This window comes from Trachypithecus francoisi, unplaced genomic scaffold (assembly GCF_009764315.1).
Source record: "Trachypithecus francoisi isolate TF-2019V2 unplaced genomic scaffold, Tfra_2.0 Lachesis_group12, whole genome shotgun sequence".
NCBI classification, from domain to species: domain Eukaryota; kingdom Metazoa; phylum Chordata; class Mammalia; order Primates; family Cercopithecidae; genus Trachypithecus; species Trachypithecus francoisi.
The window spans coordinates 79,775,092-79,798,790 of NW_022681457.1; the positions used below are offsets into that span (position 1 = coordinate 79,775,092).

The 23,699-nt window shown below is 50.1% G+C and overlaps 1 protein-coding gene across 7 annotated transcripts; it reads left to right on the top strand.

Moving 5' to 3' along the window:
• Positions 1–22: 22 nt before the first annotated feature.
• On the top strand, positions 23–21,983 carry TMEM53 (transmembrane protein 53). 7 transcript variants are annotated; one of them, XM_033226691.1, is made up of 5 exons: positions 46–247; positions 3,973–4,187; positions 15,220–15,341; positions 15,787–15,937; positions 20,949–21,983. In XM_033226691.1, the coding sequence occupies exon 5, from the start codon at positions 20,985–20,987 to the stop codon at positions 21,597–21,599; it is 615 nt and encodes a 204-aa protein (XP_033082582.1). In that variant the 5' UTR covers positions 46–247; positions 3,973–4,187; positions 15,220–15,341; positions 15,787–15,937; positions 20,949–20,984; the 3' UTR covers positions 21,600–21,983. The 7 variants fall into 7 exon arrangements, with proteins under 7 accessions (XP_033082578.1, XP_033082582.1, XP_033082580.1 ...); XM_033226689.1 differs by lacking the exon at positions 15,787–15,937; XM_033226692.1 differs by lacking the exon at positions 3,973–4,187 and having other exon boundaries at positions 229–247.
• Positions 21,984–23,699: the final 1,716 nt, after the last annotated feature.

A 23,699-nucleotide genomic window follows, 5' to 3' on the forward strand; every position in this document is an offset into this window, starting at 1 on the left:
CGAGAGGCTCTGTAAGAGACTTGGTGGTTGCTAAGGCGGGAGGTCACAGAGCGCGGCGCAGGGATTGGGCCGTGTCGGGGGAGGTGTGTGGTGATTGGGCGGCGCCCAGGAGGCGCCCGGGTGAGGCAAGGGTGCGCAAGCTAGAGTTCCGGCTGGAGGCCCGTGCTCGGGGCCGGCGCCTTCACCATGGCCTCGGCAGAGCTGGACTACACCATCGAGATGCCAGATCAACCCTGCTGGAGCCAGAGTATGGAATGAGGGTTGGGTCCGGGCGCGGGGAGGTGACCTCATGAATCCGTGGGTTGCGAGCGCAGCTGTAGCCCCGCCCCTCATGCGGCCCCGCCCTCCCGCGGGCCGCCCCCTCATAGGGTCCGGCAGGTCCTAGACTTGGAGAGGCTCAGAGAGCCCCGCCCCTCGTAAGCCCCGCCCCAGAGTGTTCCTCCCTGGCGAGCCCCGCCTCTGCCCCGAGTCAGCTGCTCGCTTGGGACCCCTTTTTTTTGTCTTTCCTGTCCGGGGTGCTCAGTCCATGCCCTTTAATCACTTATCATAGCTGAAGGCTGCCGAAAGCTGGATCCCTCCTGATTCCTTTGTTTGGGATTGGACTTCCCACATCTAGCCTTTCTTCGGCGGTTGTGGCTGGGGGTATCACTTATTATTTTCCCGAAGGCGTGGAAGGGGAGCCTCGCGGGGTCACCGGTCCTCGCAGAAGCCCGGGACTCAGAACCCTTAGCCGTCCCTCTCCACTCTTCTTGGCAGTGGTTAACAGTGCAGTCTCTGCCGTCAGGTAGAACTCGACAGAAATCCTGACTCCTTCCTTTAGGAGCTGGATGACCTTTGGTAAGCTACCTTCTCTAAACTTCAGTTTCCTCCTCTGCAAAACGGGGATAGGGATAGTAACCTTCCTCATAGGGCTGTTGGGGCCATCTGGAGATTGTGTAAAGGGCCTGGCATGGAGTGAGTTCAGTAATTGGCATTTACCATCAGCATTGTTTTTCTCCTTACGTTAAAGAAAGACATGTAGGAGGCTCCACAAAATTAGTAGGCTTTACAGCAGGCCCGCGTCCATGACAGTGTGAGTAGATCGGGGCCCAGAGAGTGGAAAGTTTGGTCTCTCTGGGAATTCTGGCAGAAGGGCCTTGAAGTATGATCAGCCTGAGGCCAGCGTTTCCCTCACCTGCATTAGTCCAGCATCGCCTTCACGCCTCCTGTCTGACTGCCTGCAGCCCAGCCTCTTAAATTGCTACCACAGTGATCTTCCTAATGCAAAGGTTTGATCTTATACTCTGCTCTCCATAAAATTTAGCTCCTTCAGACCTTCCCAGACCCCTCCTGTAGCATCTCATGTTCTTTGGTTGGAGTCTAGGAGAGGGCAGCCCTTAGGCTCCCACAGAACAGATGGCCCCAGACCAGCTGTTTTCCCCTAGAGCTGGAGCTGTTGGCTTAGCACTTTTGGGTTTATAGATGTAAAAATACTTCGGACATGTTTTGGCCTCAACAAGCCATGAAGTCAGTTAATATTATTTCCTGTGGAGCGCTTTCGGCAGCGAAGGGCTGGAGCTGCCTTCTGCACGGCCAGGAGGGCAGCCTGGTGGTCCTGGTTCGCATTTCAGCGCCACGTCCTGCTAGTTATATGTCTTTGGCAAGTTATTGAACCTCCCCGAGCCTCAGATGCCTCCACTGTGAAATGGGAACAGCACTAGTGCCTACCTCCTCGTGGGATTGCAAGGGTTACGAGGTAGCGTTTGGATGTGTGTCCCTGGCACAGTGCGGGTGCTGCCATTGCATTGCCTCCCTATGGTTCCTCCTCTGCCCCCCTTTCTTTCTTTTTTTAAGAGATGGAGTCTCCCCTGTCACCCAGGCCAGAGTGCAGGGGCACGATCCCCTGTCTCCCTTTGCTGTTCCAGGAAGCTGCGTCTTAGAATTGGAAGAAATCTCAGGGGCTGTTTTTTCCTGCATCCCTCTGTTGGCATGAGTGCATTGCACTGCTAGCCGACCGTTCCCTGAGGGGATGCTTCTGCCCAAACATCCTAGCCTGTTGGAGGCAGCTGGGATTGTTAGAAAGCACTTCCCTTTTTGGAGCCACAGGAGGCCTTCCTGTCATTTCCGCTCTCAGTTCAGCATTTGCTGTGTCCTGGCCATGGGATTGTTGTTGGCCCCTCAGAAGTGGCTCACACGCCCAAGGAGCTGAGGTTTTGGGGAGTGGAGTGAATTTATAAGCAGGTGGTTTCAAAATGATGTGCTGACTGCAGGGCTAGAGCATTGTGGTGGGAACGATACAGAGCAAGGAATCTCGCTTCCTCTCTTCAAGAGGATGGCTTTGTGCCTTCACATTTCCTCCAAGGGAAACACCTCCAAGGCCTTCAGCTGTTTCTTCTCCATATTGCTCCTCCTGACTGGCTTTAACTCATCGTCCTTGCCTCTCACAGTGCATGCTCCAGAGGTGAGCTAGAGGTTGTCAAACCCCTCAGAAGGAGATCACGACACTGTGGTCCCCTGAATCCGTTTGCTTCCTATCTGTAGAGCTTCCCTCCAGGCCAACATGGCCTCATAGAGTGACAGTCTTTTGGAGCCTAGAGATTGTCTGTCTTTTGCAATTACTGTTTAATGGTGGAGAAGTGTGTAGGACAGTCATATTTAGTTTCTGAAATTACTTTTTAAAAACTTTTTTTGTTTTTGAGATGAGTCTCCGTCTGTCACCCAGGCTGGAGTGCAGTGGCGCGATCTCAGCTCACTGCAACCTCCGCCTCCCAGGTTCAAGCAATTCTCTTGTCTCAGCCTCCCAAGTAGCTGGGACTACAGGTACACGCCACCCCACCTGGCTAATTTTTGTAGTTTTAGTAGAGACAGGGTTTCACCATATTGGTTAGGCTGGTCTTGAACTCCTGACCTCAGGTGATCCACCCGCCTCAGCCTCCCAAAGTGCTGGGATTACAGGCGTGAGCCACTGTGCCCAGCCTTTAAAAACTTTTTTTTTTTTTTTCAGTTTAAAAAAATTTTTCATTTTTGTAGACGGAGACAGAGTCTTACTAGGTTGCCCAGACCAGTTTGAAACTCCTGGGCTCAAGCAGTCCTCCTATCGCAGCCTCCCAAAGTGCTGCGATTACAGGTATAAGCCACTGCGCCTGGCCTGAAATTACTTTTCCCCTGTATTTGAAAATCAAAACCACAGAGCCCATCACTGCTGTGAGCTGACAGAGAAGCTGATGCTGGCACATTAGCTAGCTGGAAGGCAGCTGCAGATCTGGGGTCATTCAGAGCCCTGGGCCTTGTAGGTCCGGCTTGGCAGCCCAAAATCCTCCTGTTGGAAATCCTACCAGCCAGTACCTATGGCTGCCCATGCTGATGGTCGTCTGCCCAGGCCTTTGCTAAAGCTGGTCCTTTGACCCAGAATCTGCCTTCCCTCTCTTTTTCCCAGGCCAGTGATCTCCTCACTCTCAATACCCTCTCTTACTTCATTTCATTTGGAAAGGGTCTCTCCTGGGGCTCCCATAAGCACTATATTTTCCTGTTGTGTTTTTGGTGACTTCACTCACTGTCACCGGGACCTGAGAGGGATGAGGTGCCAAGTGAGCTGAATGGAATCACTTGGCAGCACTGTAGGCCCAAGCCAGAGCTGCTCTGACATCCCAGGCCCAGGCCGTGCCGCCCCTCCTCCCATCCAGAGAATGGTCAGCTAAGTCTCACCTACATCCCCTCTGTGACTTGCTCGTAGGCCGGCAGCCTTCTAAAGGCACCATGTGGCTCTCATGTTCAGTAAACATAAAAAAATAATTCATTCATAGAGTTAATGGGGCTGGGGCCTGGGCCTGGGCCTGGGACAAACATTTTGCTCTTAGAGTAAACAGAAGGTCTTAAGGGGATCACAGAGAGTGGACGTGAGGGGACTTTTGCTCCCCAGGTTTTTTACTGTGTGTCTTTTTTGCTCACCACTGACTGAGATCAAAGAAATATAGACATCATCTTAACCCTCAGGAAGTCATCACGGGCACCCAGGAAACAGTGCGAAAGGGTCTGGACCACCATGATAGGCCCTGTGGTGGGGGAGGCTTCCTGGAGAAGAGCTGCCCAAGCTGGACCTGAAGCTTCAGGAGGGCTCATGGACCCCCGATGAGCAGCAGAAAGTGCAGAAGTCAAGCCCATGGCCATACCACCTTGAACATGCTGATCCAGAAGCTAAGCAGTGTCAGGTCTGCTTGGAACTTAGATGGGAGAAAGTCTAGAAGTAAAGCCCTGAGGGGGGACAGCAAGTGGCCGGAGGGAAAAGGGGCCTGGCAGGAGGCTGCGCTATGCTTTTATGGGTGGAGAATGAGATGAAAACCTGAAGAACTGTCATGACGGACAGACGTCAAAGACCCAGGCGAAGTCATTTGGGATTTGATCCTTGGCTTGTCTGCAAGGACCCCAAAGGCCTTTTTATTTTTTTTTAAATACAGAGGAGTTGTGTTTATTTTTGGAATCATTATGTCTTTTCTTTCACCTCTAGATAAGAACCCTTTCTGGCCAGGCGTGGTGGGTCACGCCTGTAATCCCAGCACATTGGGAGGCTGAGGTGGGCGGATCACTTGAGATCAGGAGTTGGAGACCAGCCTGACCAATATGGAGAAACCCTGTCTCTACTAAAAATTCAAAATTAGCCAGGCATGGTGGTGCATACCTGTAATCCCAGCTACTCAGGAGGCTGAGGCAGGAGAATCGCTTGAACCCGGGAGGTAGAGGTTGTGGTGAGCCAAGATTGTGCTATTGCACGCCAGCCTGGGCAACAAGAGCGAAACTTTGTCTCAAAAAAAAAAAAAAAAAAAAAAAAAAAACGCTTTCCAAGTGTCTGCTCTATGCCAGGTGCCGGTGCTGTACTAGACCCTGGATTTGAGATCCAGGCCTCTTTCTCTCTGAGTGTCTGTGGTACTTACACTGTTAACCATGTTCTATCCACATGCCAGGCCCACCAGGAGCTCCTTCCATTATTTTATTAATCCTCACAACCACCTTGTGAAGTAGGGAGAACCCTTAATCCTGTTTTACAGATGAAGAACAGACGCTCGTGGGGAGGTGAAGTGTCTTGCCCAAAGTAATTCCAGATCTCAGCTTAAGAGCCTGACTCCAGAGCTTATGCATGTCAGGATTTCAGTTGCCATTAGGAGGGGCTGCCTGAATATGATGCCATTTCTAGGAAATAATTAGGGACATGCACAAAGAAAGGACTGTCCATTAAAGTATTTTTATAACAGCAAAAAATTGGAAACAGCATCATATCCAATAATGGGAGATTTGGTCACCATAAATTATGAAACATTCTATAGCCTCTCTGAAGCCACTAAAAGTAATGGTGTAGAAATATCTAAACTGACAGGGGAAAATGTTCACAATATATTGCCAAACGGAAGAAAGCAGATTACAAACAATATGATTCCAATTTTATTAGATACTCATTTTCTTTTTTTTTTTTTTTTTTTTTTGAGATGGAGTCTCGCTCTGTCACCCAGGCTGGAGTGCAGTGGCCAGATCTCAGCTCACTGCAAGCTCCACCTCCCGGGTTCACGCCATTCTCCTGCCTCAGCCTCCCGAGTAGCTGGGACTACAGGCGCCGCCACCTCGCCCGGCTAGTTTTTTTTTTTTGTATTTTTAGTAGAGACGGGGTTTCACCATGTTAGCCAGGATGGTCTCGATCTCCTGACCTCGTGATCCGCCCGTCTCGGCCTCCCAAAGTGCTGGGATTACAGGCTTGAGCCACCGCGCCCGGCCTAGATACTCATTTTCTACTTTTTCTACAGTGAGTATGCATTACTCGTGAAGTAATAATAATTTCAATTTATTGAACTCTTTCTTTCTGCCAGGCACCATGCTAAGCCCTCTATAGCTATTATCTTATTTAATTCTTTGTATCATTATCCCCATTTCACAGATAAGGAAATTGAAGCTTAGAGAACTTGATAAAGGTCTGTGTCATAGTTATTAAGTGGCAGAGGCAGAGATTTGAACTGAGATATGATTTTGTACAGTATGTACTCTTAGATACTATGCTACTTTTCTCTTCTTTTAAAAAGTAAATAAAAAATAAAGTAATTTGGCTGGGTGCAGTGGCTCATGCCTGTAATTCCAACACTTTGGGAGGCCGAGGAGGGTGGATTGCTTGAGCCCAAGAGTTTAAGACCAGCCCGGGCAACATGGCCAAACCCTGTCTCTGCAAAATAATACAAAAATTAGCTGAGCATGGTGGTGCTTGCCTATAGTCCCAGCTACTTGGGAGGCTGAGGTTAGAGGATTACCTGAGCCTGAAAGGTTGAGGCTGCAGTGAGCCATGACTGTGCCATTGCCCTCCAGCCTGGGCAACACAGAAAGACCTTGTCTCAAAGAAGAAAAAAAATGTGGTTTAAAGATAGGAACTGTGAGACACTAGAAAGTATTTCTGGGTAGAGAAATACCCAGTAGAGAAAATAAGAATCTTTTAATTTTTTGCATTTTATTTTATTTTTGAGAGGGAATCTTGTTCTGTCGCCCAGGCTGGAGTGCAGTGGCGCAGTCTCAGCTCACTGCAAACTCCACCTCCCGGGTTCATGCCATTCTCCTGCCTCAGCCTCTGGAGTAGCTGGGACTACAGGCTCCCGCCACCACGCCCGGCTAATTTTTTGTATTTTTGGTAGAGACAGGATTTCACAGTGTTTGCCAGGATGCTCTCCTGACCTCGTGATCCGTCCGGCTCGGCCACCCAAAGTGCTGAGATTGCAGGTGTGAGCCATGGTGCCCGGCTTTTTTGCATTTTGAAAAGATAACATAGTTTTTATTTTCATTCCGGCTTCCAAATAAAAAAGTACATGTTGTGCAGCAGACCCTTAAGCCTTATCAGCCCTTTCCTTTGTCTTCCCCATATGCCCCTGGGATATACACAATCTAATTTGTGCTTGAGTTTTATGACTTGAATTATTGTACAATATATGTATTTGTAATTCGTGCACTATCTGTGTCAGTGTTATTTGTTGATAAATTCTAGAGGACAGGGAGCTTGTGAGATTAAATTGTTTTGTGGGGTACTCAAGAAGTGCAAGGGTTGAAAAGAATCCTTCCGCATTGCTGAGGGGCTTCTGGGCATCCCTGGCCTTTTTGACTTCCCAGCTGCTTTTCACTCTGCTGGACCACCTGCCCTGTTGTTAGAGATAATATTTTAACTCTAGGCCTGGCGCGGTGGCTCAAGCCTGTAATCCCAGCACTTTGGGAGGCCGAGACGGGCGGATCACGAGGTCAGGAGATCGAGACCATCCTGGCTAACTCAGTGAAACCCCGTCTCTACTAAAAAATACAAAAAACTAGCCGGGCGAGGTGGCGGGTGCCTGTAGTCCCAGCTACTCGGAGGCTGAGGCTGGAGAATGGCATAAACCCGGGAGGCGGAGCTTGCGGTGAGCTGAGAACCGGCCACTGCACTCCAGCCCGGGCGACAGAGCGGGACTCCGTCTCAAAAAAAAAAAAAAGAGATAATATTTTAACTCTAATTGCAGAAGTTATACATACTGATTTTAGAAAACAGGAAAAAAATCATGAAAAAGAAATTGCCTCTAATCCCAGAAATAATTGCTATTAATATTTGATGTATTTTTTCTATGCATAAAAAAATATGTGGCTGGGCGCGGTGACTCACGCCTGTAATTCCAGCACTTTGGGAGGCCGAGGTGGGCAGATCACCTGAAGTCAGGAGTTCGAGACCAGCCTGGCCAACATGGTGAAAACCCGTTTCTACTAAAACTACAAAAATTAGCCAGGTGTGGTGGTGGGCGCCTGTAATCCCAGCTACTAGGGAGGCTGAGGCAGGAGAATCGCTTGAACCCGGACGACGGAGGTTGTAGTGAGCCACGATCGCACCACTGCACTCCAACCTGGGTGACAGAGTGAGACTGTCAAAAACAACAACAAAAAAAATGTGTGTTTGTGTAGTATGTGTGTGTATAGGGGTATTCTGTTATGATATTGCTTTATAACATGTTTTCATTTAATGTATTACTATTGTTTTTAAAAAAATAGCATTATTGAGAAATAATTTATATACCATAAAATCCACCCTTTAGAAATGTGCACTTCTGGCCAGGCACAGTGGCTCATGCCTGTAATCCCAGTACTTTGGGAGGCTAAGGTGGGAGGATTGCTTGAGCCCAGGAGTTCAAGACCAGCCTGGGCAGCATAGTAAGACCCTGTCTCTACAAAAAATAAAAAATTAGCCAGGCGTGGTACCATTTGCCTGTAGTCTTACCACTCAGGAGGCTATGGTGGGAGGATCGCTTGAGCCTGGGAGGTTGAGGCTGTAGTAAGCCATGATCTCACTACTGCACTCCAGCCTGGGTGACAGAGCGAGACCCTGTCTCAAAAAAAAAAAAAAAAAATACAATTCACTGGCTTTTGGAATATTCACAGAATTGTAAGAGTATCACTGCCATCTAATTCCAAAACATTTTCATCATCTGAAAAAGAACCCCATTCCTGTTAGTGGTCACTGTCCATTCCCTCCTCCCCCCAGCCCTTGGCAACCACTAATCTTTCATTCTCTATGGATTTGCCTATTCTTGATATTTTATATAAATGAAGTCATATAATATATGGCCCTTTGTATCTGACTTCTTTCACTTAGAACGATGTTTTCAAGGTTCATGGATGCTATCACATGTATTAGTACTTCATTCCTTTTTATGACTGAATAGTATTTAATTGTATGGATGTATCACATTTTGTTTATCTATTCACAGATGATAGGAGAAATGTTTCCACCTTTTGGTTATTATAACTGCTATGAACATTCATGGGCAAGTTCTCATGTGGATGTATATTTTTAGTTCTCTTGGATATATCCCTAGGAGTGAAATTGTGGGGTCATGTGGTAACTCTACATTTAATTTTTTTGAGGATCTGCCATACTGTTTTCCAAAGTGGCTGCACCATTATGCATTTCCACCAGCAGTGTATGAGGGTCCTGGTTTCATCCACAACCAACACTTGTTTATTATCTGACTTTTTAATTATAGCCATCCTGGGTATAAAGGATACCTCATAGTGGTTTTGATTTTGGTTTCCCTAATGGCTAGGATGTTGAGCATCTTTTCATGTGCTTATTGGCCACTTGTAAATCTTCTTTGGAGAAGGACCTGCTTAATATATTCAGGTCCTTTGCCCATTTTTGAGTTGGGTTTACTTTTTGCTGTTGAGTTTTAAGAGTTTTCTCTGTATTCTGGATATTACTCCCTTATAAGATACATGATTTGCAAATATTTTCTCCATGCTGTGGGATTTTTCTTTTTTTCACTTTTTTTTTGGATTATGTCCTTTGAAGTAAAAGTTTTTATTTTGATGAAGTCTCAATTTATCTCTTTTGTTTGTTTGTTCCTTGTGCTTTTGGTGGCATGTCTATGAAACTGCTACCTAATCCAAAGATTTACTCCTATGTTCTCTTCTAACGGTTTTGTAGTTTCAGCTCTTACATTTATATCTGTGATCTGCTTAATGTATTATTGAATACTTCTCTATGATTTAACATTTTTCTTTCTTATAAGTGGAATTACCAAGTCAAAGATTGCATGGTTGGTTTTTTTTTTTTCTTTTTTGAGATGGAGTTTTGCTCTTGTTGCCCTGGCTGGAGTGCAGTGGCGCAATCTCTGCTCACTGCAACCTCCGCCTCCTGGGTTCAAGTGATTCTCTGCCTCAGCCTCCCGAGTAGCTGGGATTACGGGTGCACACCACCACGCCCATCTAATTTTTTGTATTTAGTAGAGACGGGGTTTCACCATGTTGGTCAGGCTGGTCCTGAACTCCTGACCTCAGGTGATCCACTTGCCTCAGCCTCCCAAAGTGCTGGGAGTATAGGCTTGTGCCACCGTGCCAGCAAAGATTGCATGTTTTTGAGACTTCTTGTAACTGTTTTCTCCCTGTCATTTCTACCCCTCCCTATCTGTCTCTCCACTGCTCTGGTTCAGGCCTTCGGCATCTCTTGCCTTGAATTTTATGGTAGCCTTCCACCTGTTCCTGATGAACACTGTCAGTGCAGCGTGTGTTAAATGTACTGGTGTGGTGGTGGGTGCTGTGACAGTACAGAGGAGGGGCACCTCTCTCAGTCTGATGGTTTGGGGTAGGGGGTGGTGAGAAGGGGTTGGGGAGGGCATCAAGGAAGGCTTCCTGGAAGTAAGCAGTGAGCTGTCTCTGTAGGTGGAATGGGCATTAGCACAGCATGAACACGGAGTATCAGCATTGTGGGCTGGAGAGCAGAGAGCACGCGCAAGGTCGCGGTGGTGGAGGCGGCAGAGCACGCTGGTCTGGAGAGTGGGCGCTGGCTCTGCTGCTTCCTGGCTGTGTGCTCTTGGGGGAAAGGGACTTCCCCTCTCTGCGTTTTAGTTTTCTCATCTGTAAAATGGGGATAGTAATAGTAGCTAACTCCTAGGATGGTTGCAAGACCAAATGATGCAGCATATACTGAAGTTGTGGCTGGGAGAAGCCGGCAGATGAGGTCATTATGGGGTCTCTTGATGTACAGGAGGTAGCCGTGCATGCAGGTTTGGAGCTGAGGTGATGGAGATGGTTATGTTAGCTAGAGGGCTGGCTAGGGTAGCGAATACAAGCTGGTCTTTAGAGTCAGACCACCTGGGTTTGGATTTCAGCTTCACTGCTTGTTAGTTATGTGACCTTGAGCAAGCCGTTTCCTATGTGCCTCAGGTTTTTGTCTGTAAAATGAGAATTCTTGCTCATAAGAGTATTGCAATTTTTTTGTTTTTAAAGATGGAGTTTTGCTCTTGTTGCCCAGGCTGGAGTGCAATGGTGCGATCTCAGCTCGCTGCAACCTCCCCCCAACCCGGTTCAAGTGATTCTCCTGCCTCAGCCTCCAGAGTAGCTGGGACTACAGGCATGCGCCACCATGCCTGGCTAATTTTTGTATTTTTAGTAGAGATTAGGTTTCTCCATGTTGGTCAGGCTGGTCTCGAACTCCTGACCTCAGGTGATTAGCCCACCTTGGCCTCCCAAATTGCTGGGATTAGAGGCATACAGGCATGAGCCACTGCACCTGGCTTTTTTTTTTTTTTTATATTAGGGTCTCACTCTGTCACCCAGGCTGGAGTACAGTGGCATGATCTTGGCTCACTGCAGCCTTGATATCCTGGGCTTAAGCTATCCTCCTGCCTCAGCACCCTGAGGAGCTGGGACTACAGGCATGTGCCACCTTGCCAAGCTAATTTTTGTAGAGATGAGGTTTCGCCATGTTGACTAACCTGGTCTTGAACTCTTGGACTCAAGTGATCTACCTGCTTTGGCCTCCCAAAGTGCTGGGATTACAGGTGTGTTGTGAATAATAAATGAGTTGATATGTAAAATGCTTAGAATAGTGCCTGACATATCATGCTGTGTGTGTTAGCACTTTTTGCTGGAGAAGTTTGTAATGGTTTAGGAACAAGGTATATTTGATTGGTTGTACAGGATTCTGTTAAGTCTGAATAGAGTGGGAGATCCAGCCAGGGGCCAAAGTTTTCAGTGCCTCAAAGTTAGCTGCCAGAGGCCTGGAGATGTCAGCAGCAGGATGGGAAGAGGGTGATATCGCCAGCAGAATAAGTAAAAAAAGAGGAGGAGTTTGTACAAGAGGGTGGAAGAATCATGATCCTGATGTGGCAGTGAATAACAGTAGTGATAGCAATTACTTTTGACCAGGCGCGGTGGCTCACACCTGTAATCTAGCACTTTGGGAGGCTGAGGCGGGTGGATTGCCTGAGCTCAGGTGTTTGAGATCAGCTTGGTCAACGTGGTGAAACCCCGTCGCTACTGAAAATAAAAAAATTAGCCAGGTGTGGTGGGCACCTATAATCCTAGCTACTCAGGAGGCTGAGGCAGGGGAATCGCTTGAACCCCGGGGACGGAGGTTGCAGTGAGCCAAGATCGCTCCACTCACTCCAGCCTGGGCAACAGAGTGAAACTTCTCCTCAAACAACAACAACAAAAGCGTTTTTAAATGAGCCGGGCATGGTGGCGCGTGCCTGTGGTCCTAGCTACTCAGAAGGCAGAGGTAGGCCGGGCGCGGTGGCTCAAGCCTGTAATCCCAGCACTTTGGGAGGCCGAGACGGGTGGATCACGAGGTCAGGAGATCGAGACCATCCTGGTCTACACGGTGAAACCCCGTCTCTACTAAAAAATACAAAAAACTAGCCGGGCGAGATGGCGGGCGCCTGTAGTCCCAGCTACTCGGGAGGCTGAGGCAGGAGAATGGCGTAAACCCGGAGGCGGAGCTTGCAGTGAGCCGAGATCGCGCCACTGCACTCCAGCCTGGGCGACAGAGCGAGACTCCGTCTCACAAAAAAAAAAAAAAAAGAAGGCAGAGGTAGAAGGATCGCTTGAGCCCAAGGAGGTTGAGGCTGCAGTGAGCTGTGATTGTGCCACTGCACTCCAGCTTGGGCAATAGAGCGAGACCGTGTCTCCAAAAATAAAGAAATCAATAAAGAATATTACAGAAAGCTTGGGCTATGGGAGTAGGCAGTCTGTCCAGGGTGCCAGTATTCTGAGGGTTTCTTCACCTTCATGGAGGATGAAGAGTCATTCCTGCCCGAGTTGGTAAAGCCAAGGTTGCCAGCAAAACGGAATTACAAATCCCAGCCTCAGGAGGAGGGGCAGCTGGGCGGCCCAGCAGCAGCTGTTTGCAACTCTGGCAATTGGGAGTGCACCATCTCTGCTGGTGGGGGCTGGCCTTGACATCCCGTGGCCGCCAGGGGATGTGACCTCCTTTGGTTGCTTTCTCCGTATTGGCGATAAATCCCAAAGCCCTTTGCTGGTGTCTCGGTGGTGGCACGTGGGAGAAACCCTGTAGGCAGGGGAAGGGGAACCTGTTCTCAGAGAGCTGCAGAGGTAAGGGAGCCTCCCAGAACAGGGTCTTGGAAATCAAGTTACTGGGTCTTGGAGATGGAAAAGCAGGTTCAAATGGTAGCTGCTGATTACCCTCCCTGAGGCCGCCACAGCCCGAGCCTCGTGGGCAGAGTCATACCCAGCAAGGTTGGGCTGGGACCCCACTGAGGCCCAGGGCCTTTCCACCAGAAAGGCCAGTGCAGGTGAAGAGCCATTTGGCAGAAGATGAGGACACTAGGCTGAGAAAAGTGGTGAGAATATTTGGAGCTGCTTGAGATAGTCCAGAGGCCGAGCCAGCACCCATGGAGGCCGGAAGTGGCTGGCAGGTGTCAGCAGGGCACTGAGGCTTTGGCAGCTTCTGCTCCAGGCTGAGTTGCAACCAGGCCTGGGACCCCCAGCGCTGTGGGCAGTTAATCTCTGAAGGCCGGAGTCACCACCACTAGAGAGCAGGAACGTTGAACTTTTCAATCACATTAATTTCCACAGGAAATTGTTGTCTTCCTTTTGTCCAAAGGTTAGTGATTTATATTTACCATCCTCTTAACTAGCCTTGAAATTTACTGTTGCCAGGTCACCACCAGCATCCATAAATTTCAGGGTGGCAGCTGAGCATAGCCAAGTGGCTTGGTCCTTGGAAGGGTGCATGCTGGCCCTTTTGGGAGGGCAGATTAACTGGCTACAGACGGTCCTTGTACAGAAGTCCTCCTGAGGGGGTGGGTATTCACTGTGCAGGGGAAATGAGATGAGGTCTGTTTGACAAGGTTGCAGGAAGGCTTCGTTAAAGGCAGCCCTGGTGGCGGCGGCGGCGGCTGGCTTGTGCCTCTTAGCATATCACCAGCTGTGGATGGGGTGGCAGCACAGATGGTGCTGGAGTAGTTTAGGGTGGGGAGCAGGGGCCACATTCCCAGCCCTACACTTTGCTTAGACGAGTACCTTAACCTCACTCTGCCTCAGTTTCTTCATCTGTAATAAGAGGACCTGCCTTAGAGTATTGTTATAAGGGTTAAACCTCAATAAATATAGGCTGTTATTATTCTCTGGCAGGACAGGGTAGATGGCATGGTACAGGTCAGAGTCAGTCAGCCTCATGTCCCTGTCTGCACCGTCCCATCCATTTCTCCTTTTAAGACCTTCTTCTTCCCAGGAGGCTGAGGTGGGCAGATCACTTGAGGTCAGGAGTTCAAGACCAGCCTGGCCAACATGGCAAAACTCCTTCTCTAAAAAAAACAAAACAAAACAAAAAAACCTGCATGTGGTGGTGGGCGCCTGTAATCCCAGCTACTCAGGAGGCTGAGGCAGGAGAATTGCTTGAACCCGGGAGATGAAGGTTGCCCTGAGCTGAGATCGTGCCACTGCCCTCCAGCCTGGGTGATAGAGCAAGACTCCATCTCAAAAAAGACCCTCTTCTTCCATCTGCTCATGGACTTAGAACAGGGGCTGGCAAACTTTTTCTGTAAAGGGCCAGTCAATATTTTAGGCTGTGCGAGTCACCTGATCTTTTTTTTTTTTTTTTTGAGACGGAGTCTCGCTCTGTCGCCCAGGCTGGAGTGCAGTGGCCAGATCTCAGCTCACTGCAAGCTCCACCTCCCGGGTTCACGCCATTCTCCTGCCTCAGCCTCCCGAGTAGCTGGGACTACAGGCGCCCGCCACCTCGCCCGGCTAGTTTTTTGTATTTTTTAGTAGAGACGGGGTTTCACCGTGTTAGCCAGGATGGTCTCGATCTCCTGACCTCGTGATCCGCCCGTCTCGGCCTCCCAAAGTGCTGGGATTACAGGCTTGAGCCACCGCGCCCGGCCAAGTCACCTGATCTTGTTGTAACTACTCCACTCTGCTGCTCTTAGTGTAAAAGTAGCCATAGACCCTAAGTAAATAATGAGTGTGGCATATTTCAATAAAACTTTATTTGTGGACACTGAAATTTAAATTCCATATAATTTTCACGGGTCACAAAATATTCTTTTGATTTTTTTTAACCATTTAAAAATGTGAAAATTATTTTAGCTTGCAGGCCATACAAAAATAGACAGTGGGCTCAGTTTGACCCTGGGATTGTAGTTTGCTGAGCCCTGGATCAGAAGGTGAAAGGGCATGGAGAAGGTATTTACTTTCCTCACTTGGGCTGTCTTCGAGTCTCTAAAGAAAGGTGCCCTTGTGTTGGTTTGTCCGGTGACCCCACGGTGCCTCCTGAGAGGCCTACAGAAAGGAGCTGGAGCAGCATGGGGTGGGAGCTGGTGTACACGTGCTGGCAGGATGCCTGGGCCTGGCACCCGTTGGGTTCCCTGCCTGCAGCAGCCAGAGTGCTGCTAGCTCTGGATTGGGCAGTCACCCCCACCCCCACCCCAGCTCTGGTGTTGACAGTCCACATCTGTGTTTCAGAGAACATCCCCAGCCCAGGTGGGAAGGAGGCAGAAACTCGGCAGCCTGTGGTGATTCTCTTGGGCTGGGGTGGCTGCAAGGACAAGAACCTTGCCAAGTACAGCGCCATCTACCACAAAAGGGTGAGTACTCTGGTGCCCTCACCCCTGAGCTGCGTGAGGGCTGACCACCTTTGAGGCAGGCCTGGGAATGGCTTTAAGAACAGCCTGTGGAGATCGAGACCAGCCTGGCCAACATGGTCAAACCCTGTCTCTACTAAAAATACAAAAATTAGCTGGCATTGTGGTGCATGCCTGTAATCCCAGCTACTTGGGAGGCTGAGGCAGGAGAATCGCTTGAGCCTGGGAGGTGGAGGTTGCAGTGAGCAGAGATTGTGCCATTGCACTCCAGCCTGGGCAACAGAGACTCTGTCTCAAAAAAAAAAAAAAAAAAAAACACCTGTGAGGAAGGCCATGGGGTTATAGGGACTTGGTGGGATTATCCCCACTTGGCTGCCAGCTCTGTGGCCTGGTGTGACCCCTTTGGTCTCCTGATGGCTTCCCCTTCCTTCCTCCCTGCATCCCACAGTGGGCAGCCCACCCTTCATGTGCCTCACAGTTGTGGAGTCGGCCCAGGCTCCCATCCCTGTTAACTGGCCAGTGCCTCTGCGGGCAGCAGGAGCTGGGACTGGGTGTCTGGGCATAGCTTGTACTCCCAGGACCTCCTCCTTTCCCACCAGGTGAGTTTCTGTCTTGTGACTGCCATGGCACCTTTCACATTCCCAGACTAGTAGGGCCTCTTGGAAAAGAGATTATGCTTCCTCTCATCCAACCAAGAGTTGCATATAGAGACTGTGGTAACTGCAGGGGGCCTTAGCAGGACCTGGTTATACTTTGGAAGCCTCTCTCACATCTTGGGCCTCCAACTCCACCCTCCCCTCCCCACATCTCTCCCCAAAACAGCCTCCTGCCGGGGTACCCATACAGAGCGCTCCAACTGCCAGCTGGGAGCCCTGGACTGAGCAGTGGGGGGCACCTGGGAGAAAGGCCAGCTGAGCCCCCTTCCTCTTGGCATCCCCCCACTCGCTCATGTCCACATCCCACCTGCCCGAGGTGTGTGGTGGCCCTGGAATGGGAGAGGGATTGGGGGAAAATGTAGTTCTGAGCTTGAAGCCTCTCCCCAGCTCCGAGGCTGGGGCTCTGGTGTTGCCTTTTACAGACAGCCTCACTCTGCGGGCAGTTTCAGCTGCTTCTGAGTTCTGCTCATTGGGCTCGGCTTATCTGGCTTCTTCATTAGCCTGAGATCCTTGAGGGCAGGCAGGGGACCAGGAATAGTCAAGTGTGGCTGGGATGAAGAATGAAGGGACAGGTACCTGGCAAGAGGTGGGGCTTGGAGGGGGTCCTCAGGGGATTTAAGCAGGGATGTGATGTTAGATTCGTGAATCAGAAAGTCCCTCTTGGCCTGGCGCAGTGGCTTACGTCTGTAATCCCAGCACTTTGGAAGGCTGAGGCAGGCAGATCACTTCAAGTTAGGAGTTAGAGACCAGCCTGGCCAACATGGTGAAACCCCATCTCTACTAAAAGTACAAAAATTAGCTGGGCATGGTGGCGCACACCTGTAGTCCCAGCTACCAGGGAGGCTGAGGTGGTAGGGATCGCTTGAACCCGGGAGGTGGAGGTTGCAGTGAGCCAAAATCACGCCACTGCACTCCAGCCTGGTCAACAAAGCGAGACCCTGTCTCAAAACAAACAAAGTCCCTTGCTGCAGAGTAGCGGGGAGATTGGAGGGCTGGAGCTGGAAGCTAGAAATGAGTTCAGAGGGGCTTGCCATGATCCAGGGACAGAGGGTAGTCAGGACCTTGGAGCTGGGCGTGTCAGTAGAGGTAAGGTGATGGATTGAGGAGCTTGTCAGGAGGTAGAATGGTAATTTAATGAGAGATTGGGCATGGGCACAGGGATAGGGAGATTCCCAGGTTCGCCAGGTTTCTTGGCTGGGTACCTCCTGGGTAGAGGGGAGTGTGTTTTTTGAGACAGGAACACTAGAAGAGAATCCATAGGCTCTGGAGTGAATGAGATCACCCAGGGAGTGTGTAGAGGGACAGAAGAGGGACCTAGGACAGCCCTGAGGAACCCAAACTTAATGGAGTGGAAGATGAAGAGGGTCCTATGAGGAAAGGAGGAGTGGCTAGAGATGGATCTGAAAACCCAGGAAGGTGTGACAGAATCTGCAGAAAGAGTCTTTGGGAAATGGGCCATTGTACAGGGCGGGAGTAAAGATGCTATTTGGGCAGAAGGCACGAGGGAGAAAGTAGATGGAGTAAGATCCCAGAGAAGGCAGAGGTGTTGAGGTTGCAGGGTTGGGGGAGGGGTAGTCTTGGAAAGGAAGACTTTCCAATAGGGAGGACAGGATGAATGTAGAGAAAAAAAAAGTCCAATCCAAAACTCTAATATTTTATTATTTAAAAGAAAACAGGGTGGATGCTGTGACTCATGCCTGTAATCCCAGCACTTTGGGAGGCTGAGACAGGAGGATCACTTGAGCCCAGGAGTTTGAGACCAGCCTGGGCAGCATGGTGAAACCTGATCTCCACAAAAAAATTAAAAAAAAATTAGCCAGGCACGGTGGTGCATGTCTGTAGTCTTAACTGCTCGGGAGTGTGAGGTGGGAGGATCACCTGAGCCTGGAAAGTTGAGGCTGCAGTGAGCTGTGATTGTGCCACTGGACTCCAGTCTGGGTGACAGAGTGAGATCCTGTCTCAAACAAAACAGGCAAAACAACAAAATGAAAACACCATATTCTAGCACCTAGAGATGATCTCTATTTACACTTAGTGTATATCCTTCCAGCTTTTTTTGGGGAGTGTATATTTTCTTTACCTACATGAGACTTATTGAATGTACTGCTTTGTATCCTGCTTTTTTCAGATCATCATCTCCACCTTCTTGTTTCATCTCATGTAGCTTCCAGTCCATATTCAGATTCCCTCATTGTCCCCAAAGCATCCTTTACAGTGGATGTGCCCAAACCAGGATCCAATCTAAGATCATACGTTGCATTTAGTTATTTTGTTTCTTCTTAAGGCTCTTTTAAATCCAGAACTGTTCCCCTCCCCACCTGATTTTAGATTAAATGTCTTGCTCTGTCACCCAGGCTGGAGTGCAGTGGTGCAGTCATAGCTCACTGCAGCCTCAACTCTTGGGCTCAAGTAATCATCCTGCCTCCAGCCTCCCAAGTAGCTGGGACTGCAGGCATGCACCACCACGCCAAGCTAGTATTTTCTTCTTCTTCTTCTTTTTTTTGTTTTGAAATGGAGTCTTGCTCTGTCACCCAGGCTGGAGTGCAGTGGCGTGATCTCGGCTCACTGCAACCTCTGTCTCCTAGGTTCAAGCAATTCTCCTGCCTCAGCCTCCCAAGTATCTGGGATTACAGGCACGTGCCACTACACCTGGCTAATTTTTCTATTTTTAGTAGAGACGGGGTTTCATCATGTTGGTCAGGCTGGTCTCAAACTCCTGACTTCGTCATCTGCCCACCTTGGCCTCCCAAAGTCTTGAGATAACAGGCATGAGCCACTGTGCCCGACCATTTTTTTTTTTCTTTTTTAGAGATGGGGTCTCACTTGTTGTCCAGGCTGTAGAACAGCCCCTTTTTTTCATGTTACTGACTTGAAGAGACTGGGCTGCAAGATATTTCTACGAGTGTGTGATTCCAGATGCTGCCAGGGAGAAACATACAATGGGGACTGAAAGGCCTCTGTCGGATTTGAGCATTTGGGAGAATGTGGGTAGCCTTAAGCAGCCTCCTCTTCAGAGTCTTGGGAGGGATGCTTAGGCACTCCAGGGCTAGGAGGTCAGGCGACTGATGGCAAGGTACCTCTGCTGACCATCCCTGTTTAGCCATGGGTCATTTAACTACTGTGGGCATACGATTTTCTCCTTGTCACTACCATGTCACTAATTACTGCTGCTATTGGTTGAGAGTTTACTTTGTGTCAGGTGCTGCTTTGGTCATTTGAGAGATATATATATTTTTTCATCTAATTTTACCCATAACCTTATGAGATGGGTGTTATCCCAATTTCACCGTAATCTTATAGATGGGGACCCAGACTCAGAAAGTAGTAAGCTGGCCGGGCGCGGTGGCTCAAGCCTGTAATCCCAGCACTTTGGGAGGCCGAGACAGGCGGATCACGAGGTCAGGAGATCGAGACCATTCTGGCTAACACGGTGAAACCCTGTCTCTACTAAAAAAATACAAAAAACTAGCCGGGCGAGGTGGCGGGCGCCTATAGTCCCAGCTACTTGGGAGGCTGAGGCAGGAGAATGGCGTAAACCCGGGAAGCGGAGCTTGCAGTGAGCTGAGATCGGCCACTGCACTCCAGCCTGGGCGACAGAGTGAGACTCCGTCTCAAAAAAAAAAAAAAAAAGAAGTAGTAAGCTGTTCCTTGTTCTTTTTTTTTTTTTTTTTTTTTTTTTTTTTTTTTTTTTTTTTTTTTGTTGAGACGGAGTCTTGCTCTGTCGCCCAGGCTGGAGTGCAGTGGCCGGATCTCAGCTCACTGCAAGCTCCGCCTCCGGGTTTACGCCATTCTCCTGCCTCAGCCTCCCGAGTAGCTGGGACTACAGGCGCCCACCACTCGCCCGGCTAGTTTTTTGTATTTTTAGTAGAGACGGGGTTTCACTGTGTTCGCCAGGATGGTCTCGATCTCCTGACCTCGTGATCCGCCCGTCTCGGCCTCCCAAGTGCTGGGATTACAGGCTTGAGCCACCGCGCCCGGCCCCTTGTTCTTACTATTGATACATAGTGGTGCCAGGAGTTGAACCCAGACCTGTCTGACCCCAGCACTCTCCAAAGTCACATTCCCCCTACAAAGGGCCCTTTGTCTCTGGAACAGGAGGATGAGAGGGGATTAGGAGCCAGGCATGGTGGCTTTTCTAACTGACCTAGAAGGGGACCTGTGTGGAGACTGTGGCACCCTTGGCCCAGGCATGAGGAGTATAGAAGCCTACAGGGAGTTTGGGCCCAGATTTTAGAATTTGAGGAACAAGTGTTTACTGTATTTTGAATTTCAGGACAAGTATGAGGAGTGATCCCAGGCCTAGGAACCAGAGACATTTGGGTGTCAGGTCCCTGAGTCCAGAGAGTATGGACTCTGTTCTTAGGAGCGTGGGAGAGAGGGAAGGTGACAGTGACCAGTGATGACAGTGATGTGGGTCTAGCTCAGAAGTGGCCTCTGGTGGTCAGGGCTGGGGCCTGCAGGCCACCTCTCGGTACTGGTCTCATGGGGGTACTACTTGTGTCTGGGAGGCAGGGACAGTACAGATCTGAGGTGCTGAGGCAGGGTATAGCCAAGCAGTGAGGCCCCGCCCCAAATGTGCAAGGCTTAGGATGGGAGGGTGGGGTGCAGACAGGAGGGAACCAGAGTAAAGAGACTTCCTCTGGTCAGCCCAGATGTCTCCAGTACATGCTTCAGGCTCTGGGCCTCAAATACCACTCCAGGTCAAGAGGGCTTGGCCAGCATGAAGCAATTAGTCCAAAAATGGGCCTTGAGTCTACCTTCCCCACCCAGAAGGCACCTGTGTCTGTGGGTGGCTAGCTGGCGGGCTCAGGCTGAAGCAGGACCCAGAGCATTGCTGACTCTGTGGGCCCATGGCCTATGTCCTGCAGGCTGGGGTTGCTGGGCCCCTCTGACCTTAGCTTGTACCCACTACCCCCACCTCATCTGTGAGGACTGACCGGGCCTCTCTCCCCAGGGCTGCATTGTAATCCGATACACAGCCCCGTGGCACATGGTCTTCTTCTTCGAGTCGCTGGGCATCCCTTCACTTCGTGTTTTGGCCCAGAAGCTGCTCGAGCTGCTCTTTGATTATGAGATTGAGAAGGAGCCCCTGCTCTTCCATGTCTTCAGCAACGGTGGCGTCATGCTGTACCGCTACGTGCTGGAGCTCCTGCAGACCCGTCGCTTCTGTCACCTGCGTGTGGTGGGCACCATCTTTGACAGCGCTCCTGGTGACAGCAACCTGGTAGGGGCTCTGCGGGCCCTGGCAGCCATCCTGGAGCGCCGGGCTGCCGTGCTGCGCCTGTTGCTGCTGGTGGCCTTTGCCCTGGTGGTTGTCCTGTTCCGCATCCTGCTTGCTCCCATCACAGCCCTCTTCCACACCCACTTCTATGACAGGCTACAGGACGCGGGCTCTCGCTGGCCTGAACTTTACCTCTACTCAAGGGCTGATGAAGTAGTCCCGGCCAGAGACGTAGAACGCATGGTGGAGGCACGCCTGGCACGTCGGGTCCTGGCACGTTCTGTGGACTTTGTGTCATCTGCACACGTCAGCCACCTCCGTGACTACCCTACTTACTACACAAGCCTCTGTGTCGACTTCATGCGCAACTGTGTCCACTGCTGAGGTCACTGCTCCACCTCACCTCTGCTCCAGAAATAAATGCCTGACGCCTCCCCACAACCTGCATCTGTAGGGCACTCTTCTGGTTCAACTCTTTGTAGCCCTTTGGGACTCTGCAGTCCCCTAAGTAGAAAATTCCTATGGGCCTGTCTCCTGGGGGCCTCTGTCTGCTGGTGGTCTGCATACCACAGAATCCTAAAGGGCAGGAGTGCCTGGGCATGTGTCTGTGGGAGCCTTGTAGTCATTTGTCTTTGGACAAGTGCAACAGTCAGGCTGCTGATTCCTGTGGCATGCAGGCTGTAAAGGTTGACAAACGGAGGGAGGTGTTGAGGGTGAGCCCTAGTTGATTTTTTAAAATTTAAACTGTGGTAAGAACATTTAACATGAGACCTACTCTCTTTTTTTCTTTACTTATTTATTTATCTATTTATTTCGAGACAGGGTCTCACTCTTGTCACCCAGGCTGGGGTCCAATGGTGCAATCTTGGCTCACTGCAGCCTCAACCTCCCAGGTTCAAGTGATCCTCCCACTTCAGCCTCCCAAAGTGCTAGGATTACAGGTGTGAGTCACCACACCTGAACAAGATCTTCCTTCTTAACAAAATTGTGTGGCCGGGCACAGTGGCTCAAGCCTGTAATCCCAGCACTTTGGAAGGCCAAGACGGGCGGATCATGAGGTCAGGAGATCGAGACCGTCCTGGCTAACACGGTGAAACCCCGTCTCTACTAAAAACTACAAAAAACTAGCCGGGCGTGGTGGCGGGCGCCTGTAGTCCCAGCTACTCAGGAGGCTGAGGCAGGAGAATGGCGTGAACCCGGGAGGCGGAGCTTGCAGTGAGCTGAGATCCGGCCACTGCACTCCAGCCTGGGCGACAGAGCAAGACTCCGTCTCAAAAAAACAAAACAAAACAAAACAAAATGTGTGTACGATACTTAAAATTTAAGAGATTATGTGCACGGCAGACCTCTAGAACTGAATAGTCTTGCATCTTGCATAATTCAGAACTTCATCTTGTGTGACTGAAACTTTGTGCCTGTTGCCAGAGTTGAGTTTTGATTCCTTGAATGGAAGGTGAGCTTTGTGGGAAGATGTCAGAGGGAAGGTATCTCGGTCAGGGGTAGTGTCAGGCTGTGGATAGGGGCTGCGGTCTTTGCTCCAGCAGGGCGAAGCCCTACAGTGTAAAGTACCATCCACATGGGTCCCACTTGGCAGTTCACTCAGAGTCTGAGGTAGAAGCCAGATGAGGAGCTAAGGATGCAGAGGTTAAGGGCCTGCCTGGCTCTACCACACTTTGCTAGGAAGCCGCTGGATCCGGGAAAGTTGCAAACTGTAAGTTGCCAGAGAGTAGGGGGGAGGGAAGGCAGCAGCATTGTAACAGGAGCTGGGACAAGCTAACTCCCAAGCCCTAAAGACCAGAACCAGGGTAAGGGGATTTGGGGCTGAAATAGCAAACTCCTTCATCTCCTGGAAGGGAGACCCACTTAGATACTCTCCAAGCAGGAGAGGTGAATTCAGCCTGATAGTTCAGTTATCACTTATCATTCTAGAAGTCACTACTGCACAATGTTGCCATGTAGTAGGTATTCAATAAATATTTGTTGATTGAATGAGCTTACCGTGGTGATCAAGGGGCTTAGGGGGCAGTGAAGGAGATGGCTAGAAAAGCTCTGGATGGGAGCTGACTCCTGATATTCTCGGGGATGATGGACCCTCTGTCCCCAGAGCCGCGTTCTGTCTGCATCCCATCAGTCCTTGGTGAGTCCCCACTATGGTGGTGGCAGGGATTCCCATGCTGTGTGGCTGCATTCCTAGCCATGGCCAACAGGTGGCAGGGCAGCCTGTGCCATGAGACAGCTAAAGGCTCCCACAGCAGGGCGGGCTTCAGTGGAATGCCCTCACTCTGGGTTAATGGCCTCCTTTAGAGACCATATGGCCCCCAGGGTGGCGGTAACCAGCCATCAAGGACCTACTGAGTCCAAGCCTGTGGGAGGGGAGAGTAAAGACATCAAAGAAGTCAGCCTGACAGGAACTGGGCATTAAGAGCCTCCCCTTCATCTCTCTGTTGCCCTCACCTACCCACTCTTCTCTTCCAAACCTGTTTC